The 10,239-nt window shown below is 34.4% G+C and overlaps 1 protein-coding gene across 1 annotated transcript; it reads left to right on the top strand.

Annotated features, from left to right (window-relative positions):
* Window positions 1-3,801: 3,801 nt before the first annotated feature.
* Window positions 3,802-4,842, top strand: LOC110311674 (olfactory receptor 5AC1-like). Its single transcript, XM_021185134.1, has one exon. It carries the CDS (start codon window positions 3,891-3,893, stop codon window positions 4,809-4,811), a length of 921 nt encoding a protein of 306 aa, XP_021040793.1. The 5' UTR covers window positions 3,802-3,890; the 3' UTR covers window positions 4,812-4,842.
* The last annotated feature ends 5,397 nt before the right edge of the window (window positions 4,843-10,239 follow it).

Raw genomic sequence — 10,239 nt, 5'->3', positions numbered from 1 at the left:
AACTCTTTAGCAGTGTTCTCCTGTATTTCTTTAAGTGAGTTATTAAAGTCCTTCTTGATGTCCTCTACCATCATCATGAGATATGCTTTTAAATCTGGGTCTAGCTTTTCGGTTGTGTTAGGGTGCCCAGGACTAGGTGGGGTGTGAGTGCTGCATTCTGATGATGGTTAGTGGTCTTGATTTCTGTTAGTAGGATTCTTATGTTTGCCTTTTGCCATCTGGTAATCTCTGGAGCTGTGCAGAATACACTCGGTGGGGTCCCCAAACCAAGATGTCTGCTGCAGATGCTCAGACAAAGCACTCTGCGCTGGGCAGACCCCTTTCCTCTGGCCGGGTAAGTGGCCAGATGTCTGGGGCCTGAAAAGGGGGTTGCCTTAGAAGCTCTGTGGCTCCCGTCTGCTTTTAGCTTCTGTATTCCGTACTCTTACCTGTGCAGAATACTCTCAGCTGGGTCCCAGAACCAAGATGTCTGCTGCCGATCAATGTGTCGTATTCTATTTAAAATTTCAAATGCTGTATTGAATGGATTTGGAGAAAGCGAACAACTCTTTTTTGTTTCTGAGTTTAGTGGAACTGTTTTAAGTTTCATTTTTAAAAATATTTTTATTAGATATTTTCTTCATTTACATTTCAAATGCTATCCCAAAAATTCCCTATATCCTCCCTCCTGCCTTGCTCCCCAACCCTAAGTTGATGTTGGCTATGTGTTTGCTTTAAATTGCCTTTATTATGTTGAGTTACGTCCCTTGTATCCCTAATTTTTCCAGGATTTTTATCGTAAAGAGGTGTTGTGCCTTTTCTGTATATAATGAGATTATCATGTATTTCTTTTTTTCTTTCAGTCTGTTTATGTGGTAGGTTACATTTATTGATTTTTGTATAATAAACCATCCCTGGAATGAAGCCTACTTAGTCATGGTGGATAATCTTTGTGGTGTGTTCTTGAATTCAGATTATAAGTAGCTTATTGAGAATTTTTGGGTCTTTATTCATAAGGGAAATTGGTCTATAATTCTTTCTTTCTTGGGTCTTTAAGTGATGTAAATATCACGGTAACTGTGGCCTTGAAGAAAGAATTGGGAAATTGTCTTCAAGAGAGCCTCAGGAAGGAAACAAATGGCTCGTAAGGGCAGGTCTCATACCCAGAAGCAGAAGGTCAATTCAAAATTACCTCAGTGGCATCTTTGGAAAATCTTTGTCTCATAATGCTGAGACAGGGAGTTTTTTTGTTTGTTTGTTTGTTTCTAAATTTTATTTTTAAACTTAAAAGTCATTTGCATAATTATTATGGCTTTTGTTTCTGTGATTTATGGAATTCCTGTATATATATATATATAATATATATATATATATATATATATATATATATATATTACATATATATAGTGTTTCTGCCACTCCATGTACCTTGAGTTTTTCCTTTGACTCTTTTTCTTATGTTTGTTTTATCCTGTTACAAATTATTTTTGTTTTATCTTACAGTATTTTATTTTATTTTTCATTATATGCCTCCTTGTTTTCTAAAGAGAGTCAGAAAGAATGTGGATTTTGAATGGGAGGTGAGCTGGGGAAGAACTTGGAGCAGGGGGTACCATAATCAGAATGTATCACATGAAAAAATTACTTTCAATAAAATAAACTGAAAACAAAATCAAAATGAGAAAGCTTACTATTAACTTATTTCCCTAATATTTTATAAACAGAACACATGATGGAACTAGTTATATTGATAGTTTGGTGATTAACTCACAATGCCCAGAATAACACTGACTTCATCCTCCTGGGGATTCTCTGGGAAGCATTAAGGGAATTTGTAAGTGTTTAAAGAATCATTTTGAAACTAAAATAAGAAATGTTGTCTCCTTATAGTCTGGATTTTCCAGACAAATAGTAGTGCTGCTGCTATACTTTTGGTGTTTCTTCCTGAAAAATTATCAGTGTTCCAGTTTTCTAGTGTTTTTAAAGGATTTAGGTGAGAAAAAAACGTTTGCATGATTCTGTTTTGCAGATTACAAAACATTTAAACAGGAACTTGAAATACTGAATAAGCTTAAAGAAAACCAGCCCCCAAAATATTGATTAGCACCAGTAATTATCCACATGAACACAGTGGTGGACTTTCACTGTTCGTGAAAGTAACAAATCTGTCAGAAGTTTTGAATGTAAAGTCCTAGTAATATCAAATTAATGACTGATTAGAGCATTTAACATATTCAATTTTTATGCAAGTTTTTCCTAACTGAAGTACAATCTGATGCTCAAATATTACTTATTTTATTTTTAGAATGAAAAAAGTTGACCTTTGTGTTTCTGTGTGTGTGTGTGCAGTAAAAATTTTTTAATTTCGTTTGTAATGAGATTATGGGTGTTTAATGATTATGATGATAATAAGATCCTTATATCTCTCATGTATCACTCACTCCTAAATTTATGAAGTGAATGCATTATAAAACAGCATGTTTTGAATGATTCATATTTTGCTAGTAGGGATATTCTTACTTTGGCTGTTGGAATTCATAAAGAAAATCGAATTAGTTAATTCAGGACAAAATTCTCATATAATTCTCAAAGTAAAGCATTTAACAATTAATGAAAAAAAGAGGCCATGACTTTGAAAGAATAAGTTGGAGTATATGGGAGGATTTAGAGAGTGGAATGGGAAGAAAGAATTACTGTGATCATATTATAATCTGAAAAATAACAGTAATAATAACATTATGGGTTTGTTTATGTAATGGTTCTTTCAGTATAATTCATAGTTAAGGATTTTGAAATTCATTCGTTCTTCCTGAATTTTCAGTAAAAATAAACTGGCAGCTCACAATTGGTTACTCGTGGTGATTTTTAACTTTCAAAAAGATAGCATCAACTTATATTTTAAAATTGCATAAGGCCTGTTTTTTATTGTTTTCTCATAGTAAAATATTTTTATGTTCCTCAAGCATCAGTAGTATGACTCTATAAATAAGAAAGTTAGCATTTGTAGAAATAACATAGCAATGTATGTACATACCTCCAATAATATTTTTTTCCTTTTCAAAAATAATAAACAAAACAGTAGCACACATTTGCAATGCCAGCCCTTAGGTGACAGAGGCAGAAGAATCACTATGTGTTCAAGACTTAATCTACAAAGCAAGTTTCATGCCATCAAACACTACATAGTAAGACCGTATATCAAGAAGGAAAAAAAAAAAAGAGGAAACCTTGAGTTCCTTCAGATACTATAGGTCATGAATAAACCCTTGATTTCATAGAAACGGTAAAATTTGCATTCTTAAATGGTGACAAGACATTCAGGAACAAATGGCATAAAAAAATCTCTTTAAAACATTCACAGCATTTGAATTCTAAACATATACTATACCAGAATTGTTATAACCTTATCACACTGAAAATATTTTTTGTTAAATTATCCATATTGAGCAAATTATTTTGAGGACATACTGTGTATATATAAGTAGATATTATAAGTACTGAATATATTGTGTTTATATGTTTAGGGATATATCTCTATCTCTATCTATCTCTATCTATCTATCTATCTATCTATCTATCTATCTATCTATCTATCTATCTATCTATGTATCTATGCGTGTGTGTGTGTGTGTGTATTATACACATAAGAGTAAATAAAGAGAGGCTGTGGATCTGAGAGAGAGCAAGGGAAGAGATATTGGAGACGTTGAAGGGAGGGAAGAAAACAATGTAATTACATTTTAATTAAAAATAATGACTTTGTAAAAGTAGACAAGTGATACAAATGTATAAACAATGAAATGAAATCTCCCCTTAGGACTACATCAGGAGCACAAGTCATGACAGTTGTATCATTTCTTTGTGACTGTTCCTTATTTATTCTTCCATTATAGTGATTGTTTGGGATAGAGATGACAGTAGAAAACCAGACTGTGGTGGCAGTGTTTGTTCTCACAGGACTCACTGAGAGGTCCGAGTTGCAGGTTCCCTTCTTCCTGGTTTTCTTCACCATCTACCTCATCACCATTGTGGGCAACCTTGGGCTGATTGCTCTCATCTGGAAGGACCCTCACCTCCACACTCCCATGTACTTATTCCTGGGAAGCTTAGCTTTTGCAGATGCCTGTGCTTCATCTTCTGTGACTCCCAAGATGCTTGTCAATTTTTTATCTAAGGATCACAAAATGTTCTTGGTTGAGTGCTTCACCCAGTTTTATTTCTTTGGTTCCAGTGCAACAACAGAATGTTTCCTACTGTCAGTGATGGCCTATGACCGCTATGTGGCCATATGCAACCCTTTGCTTTATCCAGTGATGATGTCCAATAGCCTCTGTATGAAATTTATACATGTTTCATATATTATAGGTTTTCTACATTCAGCAATTCATGTGGGCTTGTTAGTGAGATTAAATTTCTGCAAGTCCAATATCATACACTATTTTTACTGTGAAATCTTGGAGTTATTCAAGATTTCCTGCACTGATCCTACAATGAACATCCTTCTGGTTTTAATATTTTCAGCTTTGATACAAGGTTTTACTTTTATGACTATTATTGTCTCCTACTTCTCTGTCCTTTTTGCCATCCTGAAAACAAAGTCTGAGAGGGGCAGACGCAAAGCCCTCTCCACCTGCAGTGCTCACCTGCTCTCCGTGACTCTGTTTTATGGCACACTTTTCCTCATGTATGTGTGTCCTGGGTCTGGATCAGGTGAAGATAAGGACAGAATGTATTCTTTATTTTACACAATAATAATTCCCTTTCTAAATCCTTTTATATACAGTCTGAGGAACAAAGAGGTAACAGCTGCTCTGCGAAGAAAAATGAAATAAATTATTTCCAGATAAGTTTCAGGCCAATTCTTCCTTCTTTAAGGGAGATGGGAAATCTCTAGAATTATGGTTTGGAATCTTTTATTCCAGGTCACCAGTAGCCCATGAGCTCCTGTTAAAGACAGTGAGCATCTAGTCATGTTTTCTTGTAGTGTTTGGCAATGTAACCCACAGTTAGTGCATCCAGAAATACTATGTTCCTTTGCACCTGAGCACTTGGCTTCTACAGACTAAGTGTCTCTTAGGAAATTCCAATTTTATGAGGAGTAATTGGAAATACTACTCACAAATTATGAGAAATGATAAAATGTGGTCCCAACTGAGACAGGAATACAAAGTTATTTTCTTGAATGCCCCTAGCACAGAAAGTTAATGTAGCTTTTTGGATTTTTGACCTCTGTAGAATAATGAAAACAAATCTAATCACTTTCTCTTGGTCAAATATGTTCCCAAGAAATGTAGAATTTTAGGACAAATATTAGGAGAGTCTAAAAGCAATATTGTAGCATATTGGGAACAACTGGAATGAATTTAAAAGGGTAGATTATTAAAATAAATTATTACTCATGCTTAAAACTCAACATATATTTGTATTGATATTGCAAGTAGTGATGTATCCAAGAATATATAAATTTTTATATTTTGGTATAGTAAAATAAATGTCAATAGTCAGCCTTGTGTTTGCCATTTTCACTGATAACAATATTTGAATAGAAGGTAAGGGAAAAAGGAATATATATGAATTATAGAAACTTGCTAGGCTGGTAAGTGGCAGTGAGTTCTATCTCATCTAGTGGTTGTTATCGCGGCTCATGATTTTTCATTTTATTCACATTACATAGAATTAAATGAATCAACTGTAAACAACAGAATCATATTCCTCACTCAGTCTAGCTTTTCCAGGAACATTTACTAAGAAAATTATTTATAAAAATGAGAATTAAAGTTTCTTAATTCTGAGTATTTATATGACAATTTAGTTGTTGTTAATTTAATAATTCCAAGAACTTTGCCTTATATTTTAGCTAAATATTTAGGTATCAAACAAATATATTTTATCACATACCGCTTGATAAAAATACTTTAAAGAGAAGTGTAACTTCAATACTATAACTTTCAGATTCTTTAAATTAGGTTTCCAATAACAAAGAAAAAATTCTGCCTGTGACAATATTTTATTTTATTGTCTTGCACATCCAATCTACACTTAAAGGGAACTTTCACAATATTATATATCCTATGTGATTTATTTTACAAATACTAAAGTAAAAATTTCCATAACATGTTTATTTTTATCCTAGTGAATTTTTTTTCTACATTTCACCACTGGTATTTTCAAAGTATTGTTATAAATACCTTTAGTTACTTATAAACTCATGAGACATTTATATTTTCTTGTGTATGATATACACTTATATACTCTTTTTTGTCTCTATAGTCACACAAGTAATATGTAATTTTATCTGCCTTATTTTTAATAAAGTTCCATGTCTTGTTCTAGACTGCATTGTATGGAAATTACTTAACAGTTCCTTTCAGTTGAAGGAACTGACATTTGGATACTCATAGCCTCATCACAAGACAATCTTTATACTGGAATGTACTTGAAGTGATTACTTGATGGAAATGTTCATGGATCTATTGTTCCACTTAGTAGTCAAGGTTTTTCACTTTTTAACCTATATTTTTTATGAAATACTGACTTGCTGACATATGAAAGCATGCTAAGTACTCCTGAATACAAGGTGATAGTTAAGCTACCTAAAGTAAGAATTTGTCAGTCCCCAGTTCTGATCTTCCTTGGGCTCATTCAATCAGTCAGATNGTATTCAGNGACCAAGACCNAGGAATGTCTCTNTAGTGTTTCTAGTTCATTCATTTGACATTCTTGTTTAAAATGGAATAAGCCTGAGTAAAATACTTCACTAAATAAGCACTATTTGATTCCTTTACATCTTGTTTGATTATNTAGTGTTTCTAGTTCATTCATTTGACATTCTTGTTTAAAATGGAATAAGCCTGAGTAAAATACTTCACTAAATAAGCACTATTTGATTCCTTTACATCTTGTTTGATTATCTTACTATACTTAAATAACTGGTATAAGAATGAGAACAGATATTTTTATAATGATCCCAGAATGGTTTGATGTTGAGGCTTATATGAGGAATTATGGGTAAGAATTCTTATATATAAAACTTAGATGATACAACTATAAATAAGGAGGAAGGAAGAAAAGAAGGAAGGGAGGAACAGGGGAGAAGGAAAAGAAGAGACGGGGAAAGACAGATGACAGAAGACAAGAAAGAAGAAAAGAAGAGAAGATAAAAGAGAGGTCTTTGCCTGAATTAAACCATCATCTTTATGCATTCCTCACACAATTTCCTTGAAATTTTATAAGTTTGTAATATATTTACTATTTTTTTTCATTCAGAGCTGTAGTGGGTATTGAACTAAGAGTGTTACAGGTGTGGGGCAAATACTCGTGCTGTATCACCAAGGTAGACCTTCTGTCCTTAATTGTTTTACTATAAACTCTTCATGTAGTCTGTTCAATGAGTCATTTACTTTATAAAATCCAGTATTTATAATTTGAAAAGTACTTGCACAGAAATTAAGTTTGAGAAATTTCAATTGATTAATGGGTTGGGATTAGATGGTGGCAAAAGAGTGAACAGAGAAAGAAAGAACAAAATAAAGAAAGAGAGAGAGAGAGAGAAAGAGAAAGAAAGAAAGAATTGATATTTTTGATATTGGGCTGGCTAATGAAATCACCTGGGTGCTACTTGAAGAATTAACATGATAACATACAGGTGGTTGTAGCTGAGACAACTACATAATGCATAAAGCTTATTGTCAACAATATGACACTCAATTGCTTAGTTGTTTGCAAAATAATCAGGCGCTAATTACTAACACAAATAAAAACTGCCATTAAAGTTTTATGTTGCTGTGCTTACATTGGTAAAACCAGATGAAATGCCAGGAACGGTGCTAGACTTTTAAACTTACTCTGTTTATTGGGATGTCGAATATTACATCCTTAGTAGAAATTGACTTTTGGCATTGTATTGGAAAATAAACAAAAAAAGGATATACATATAAAGAGAGAGAGAGAGGTAGGTATGTTCTAGGAAGAATAATGAGATGTGACTTGCTGCTGTTTTTTATTTTGCTTTGAAAGCTCTTTTGTAGGTTTATTTGTATGGAATTATTTAAAGTCTATATTGAAGAAGAAAAGTGTACAATAGAAAATAGAATATCAATTATCTATTAAGTAATGTAAATAAGAAAAGATTACTATCTCAAAAGTTATTAAAATGTTCCTAATGAATACAAGAAGATTGGAATATATATTAGAAAAGGTGAAATACCGTTTTTAAAAGAAGACATAATATCATATTGCCTAGTATATGACCATGAAAGACAGAAAAGCAAACACATATGGATACTCTATGTGATGCATGATGGTTAGTTTCCTTTATACTTCCCACTTCTTTAGAGAAATGAGAAAGCCAATTCCAGAAACCTTGAGGTCTGTCTTGTTCCCTCTGTGTTCCATCTTCTAGTCCATACCTCTAACAAAAATCCCAGATAACTGCAGCCTTTAGCCACCACCATATCAAATGCCTACAGCAATTTCCTCCCTTTTGACCCCTCTGGGCAAATCCTGCAGCAGGTAAGTGCCCCCTGCCCCCTCTGTACCGCATTTCATGGACCACTGCTCTCCCTGCATCCCTGGAGGCCTGCTGCTGCCAAGGCTAATCAGATGAGCTCCCCATTCCCCAAACCATTTTCTGCTATGTCCCCATCAAGTCCAGCAGCCTTGAGGTCTGCCCTGTCCCCTCTGCCATCCATCTTCTGGCCCATATCTTTAACAACAATCCCAGATTATCTACAGCTATCAGGGATCACCAGATGAGACCCCTATCACAATTCTTTGCCTGCTGGCCCCTCTGGTCAAATTGAGTAGTGGTGAGCTCTGCTCTGCCCCTCTGCACTCCATTTCAGAGGCCACAATTCCACCTACATCCATAGAGGACTGCTGCTGTCCAGGACAAACAGAGGCCTCAGGGACTAGCACTACCTGCATCCCTGGAGGCCTTCTGCCACCAGGGACAACCAGCAGCCTGAAGGCAACATAGACTACCAGTTTTACATGCATCACTGGAAGCCTGATGCTACCAGGGACAGCCACCTCTACCTTCAATTCTAGAGGCTTGCTAACATTAGGGACAAAAGCTCTACCTGCACCCCCAGAGGCCTGCTAAAATCAGGGAACACCAGGCCCCTAACACTAGAGACAACTAAATGGCTAGAGGCAATCATGAAAATAAAACAATAAAAGCTAGGGCATTAGGGCACCACCTGAACCCAGAAATCCTACAACAGCAGCCTTGCACATTCTAACATACCTGAATCACAAGAAAATGTGAAATTAAGTCTAATGTTTTGAAGATGATAGAGGACTTTCAAAAGAAAATGAATAAATCCCTTTAATAAATACAGGAAATAAATCAAACAGGTGAAGGACATGAAAAAAAGTTTCAAGAACTGAAAATAGAAATAGAGGCAATAAAGAAAGCACATACTGAGGGAATACTGGAAATGGAAAACCTAGAAAAGAGTACAAGAACTACAGACACAAGCATCACCAACAGAATAGAAGAGATGGAAGAGAGAATCTCAAGTCTACCCAATTGAAGATACAATAGAGGAAATTGATGCATTGGTCAAAAAGAACAATGCTAAAGCTTAAAAGATCCCAACACAAGACATCCAGGAAGTTTTGGGCACCATTAAAAGTCCAAACTCAAAAGTAGTAGGAATAGAAGGTGACAACTCCCAATTCAAATGCCCAGAAAATAACTTCAACTAAATCATAGAAGAAAATGTCCCTAACCCAAAGAAAGAGATACTTATAGAAATACAAGAAGCTCACAGAACACCAAATAGAGTGGACCAAAAAAGAAAATCTCCCACCACATAATAATCAAAACAGAAATGTACAAAACAAAGAGAGAATATTAAAAGCTAAAAATGATAAAAAGTCAAATAACATATACAGGCAGACCTATTACAATTCCACCAGACTTCTCAACAGAGATTTTAAGATGGAAGGCTGGGGCAGATGTCTTACAATCAACCTCTAAGAGATCACAGATACCAGCTCAGACTACTATACTCAGCAAAACTTTCATTTACTAAAGACTGAGAAAACAAGATATTCCACCACAAAACCAAATTTAAACAACATATTTTTGACTAATACAGCTCTACAGAGGATACTTCAAAGGAAACTCAACAAAAAGAAGGTAATGATACTCAAGAAAATACAAGAAATTGATAATTCCATACTAGAAAAACAAAAGAAATCACACACACACACACACACACACACACACCATTAATATCGATATAAGAGGAA

This window comes from Mus caroli, chromosome 16 (assembly GCF_900094665.2).
Source record: "Mus caroli chromosome 16, CAROLI_EIJ_v1.1, whole genome shotgun sequence".
Classification (NCBI taxonomy): Eukaryota; Metazoa; Chordata; class Mammalia; order Rodentia; family Muridae; genus Mus; species Mus caroli.
The sequence above is the reverse complement of the archived record's forward strand: the minus strand, read 5'-3'. Positions and strand labels throughout refer to the sequence as shown.